The sequence below is a fragment of the Tribolium madens genome, unplaced genomic scaffold (assembly GCF_015345945.1).
Source record: "Tribolium madens isolate multiple individuals breed KSU strain unplaced genomic scaffold, Tmad_KSU_1.1 Scaffold_19;HRSCAF=116;Tcas5.2_LG9, whole genome shotgun sequence".
Classification (NCBI taxonomy): Eukaryota; Metazoa; Arthropoda; class Insecta; order Coleoptera; family Tenebrionidae; genus Tribolium; species Tribolium madens.
Window position 1 is genome coordinate 2,786,984 of NW_025400983.1, and position 1,214 is coordinate 2,788,197.

At 33.2% G+C, this 1,214-nt stretch overlaps 1 protein-coding gene across 1 annotated transcript in view; it reads left to right on the forward strand.

Moving 5' to 3' along the window:
* LOC123012966 (proto-oncogene tyrosine-protein kinase receptor Ret) overlaps nt 1–1,214 on the forward strand; it is a 24,749-nt gene that overhangs the window by 20,695 nt on the left and 2,840 nt on the right. Inside the window, exons 10-12 of the mRNA XM_044411223.1 lie at nt 444–633; nt 693–870; nt 922–1,051. Coding sequence (XP_044267158.1) covers nt 444–633; nt 693–870; nt 922–1,051 — 498 coding nt within the window. The remainder of the gene's footprint in view (nt 1–443; nt 634–692; nt 871–921; nt 1,052–1,214) is intronic.

Consider the following 1,214-nt stretch of genomic DNA (forward strand, 5'->3'; position numbering starts at 1 on the left):
TGTTTATTTATTCTTTTTTTTTTCTATTTTTTACCTTATAACTAAATTTTTTTTAGTTTGTCTGGTAATTCTGTTATCATTAAAAAAGTCGTTTGTTGCTCTATGACTTTTTTTTCTGACACTTTTCTTTAGTTTACTTTTATGTTTTTGACAAAAGTGTTTCACTTTTTATTTTTCGCTTAAACTTTTTATTTTTTTAATGGAATGAATAAATTTCCTATTTGTTTAGGTGAGATAACCTAACAACTTCAATAGATACTTTTTTGTTTTTTTTTATTTATTTTTATCTTTATTTTAATAAACGAATTTGATATTTAGGTGAGATAACCTAACAACTTCAACAGATGATTTTTTAATTTCTTTACTTATTTTTGTTTTTATTTTAATAAACAAATTTGATAGCTTTTTAATGTTTTTTTTATTTTTATTTATTTGACGTTTAGGTGAAACAACCGTTGCAGTCAAGACCCTCAAAGACGACGCGCGTGAACCCGAACTCAACGACCTCCTCTCCGAATACCAGCTCCTCAAAGAGGTCTCCCACCCTAATGTAATCCGCCTTCTGGGGGTTTGCACCGCTCCAGGTGGTCCAATTTATCTAATTATCGAGTTTGCTGAACACGGATCGTTACGGTATTTTTTTTACTACCACCACCGCCACCAAACTAGTTTATTTCCCTCCCTCGCTTTAGGAATTATTTGAGGAGGAGTAGACACCTCAAATCGGAGTGTGGCCGGCTTCCGAGCTCGACGGTGGATGACAGTGAGGTTCATTACGACGAACCGAATATTTCTAAAGTGACACCGAAGGAAATTCTATCTTTTGCTTGGCAGATTTGCAAGGGGATGGCGTATTTGAGCGAGATTAAGGTGAGAGGAGGTGGGGTGAGGGTGGGTTTTTGTTGAAAAGTGTTTTTCTAGTTGGTTCATCGGGATTTGGCGGCGAGGAATGTGCTGTTGGCGGCTGATAGGATTTGTAAAATTTCCGATTTTGGATTGACGAGGGATATTTATGAGGATGATGCGTATTTTAAGAGAAGCAAAGGGAGAGGTAATATTTTTTTTAAGATTTAAAATAAAATTTCAGAACATCACGGAAACTCTATTCTAAAGATTTTTAAGTGTCTTTAAAAATTTTGAGTTTTTTAAAATTATAATTTTGCTTTTAAAACTTCAAGAATTTTTTATTTTTACAGTCAAAAAATTACATTTCT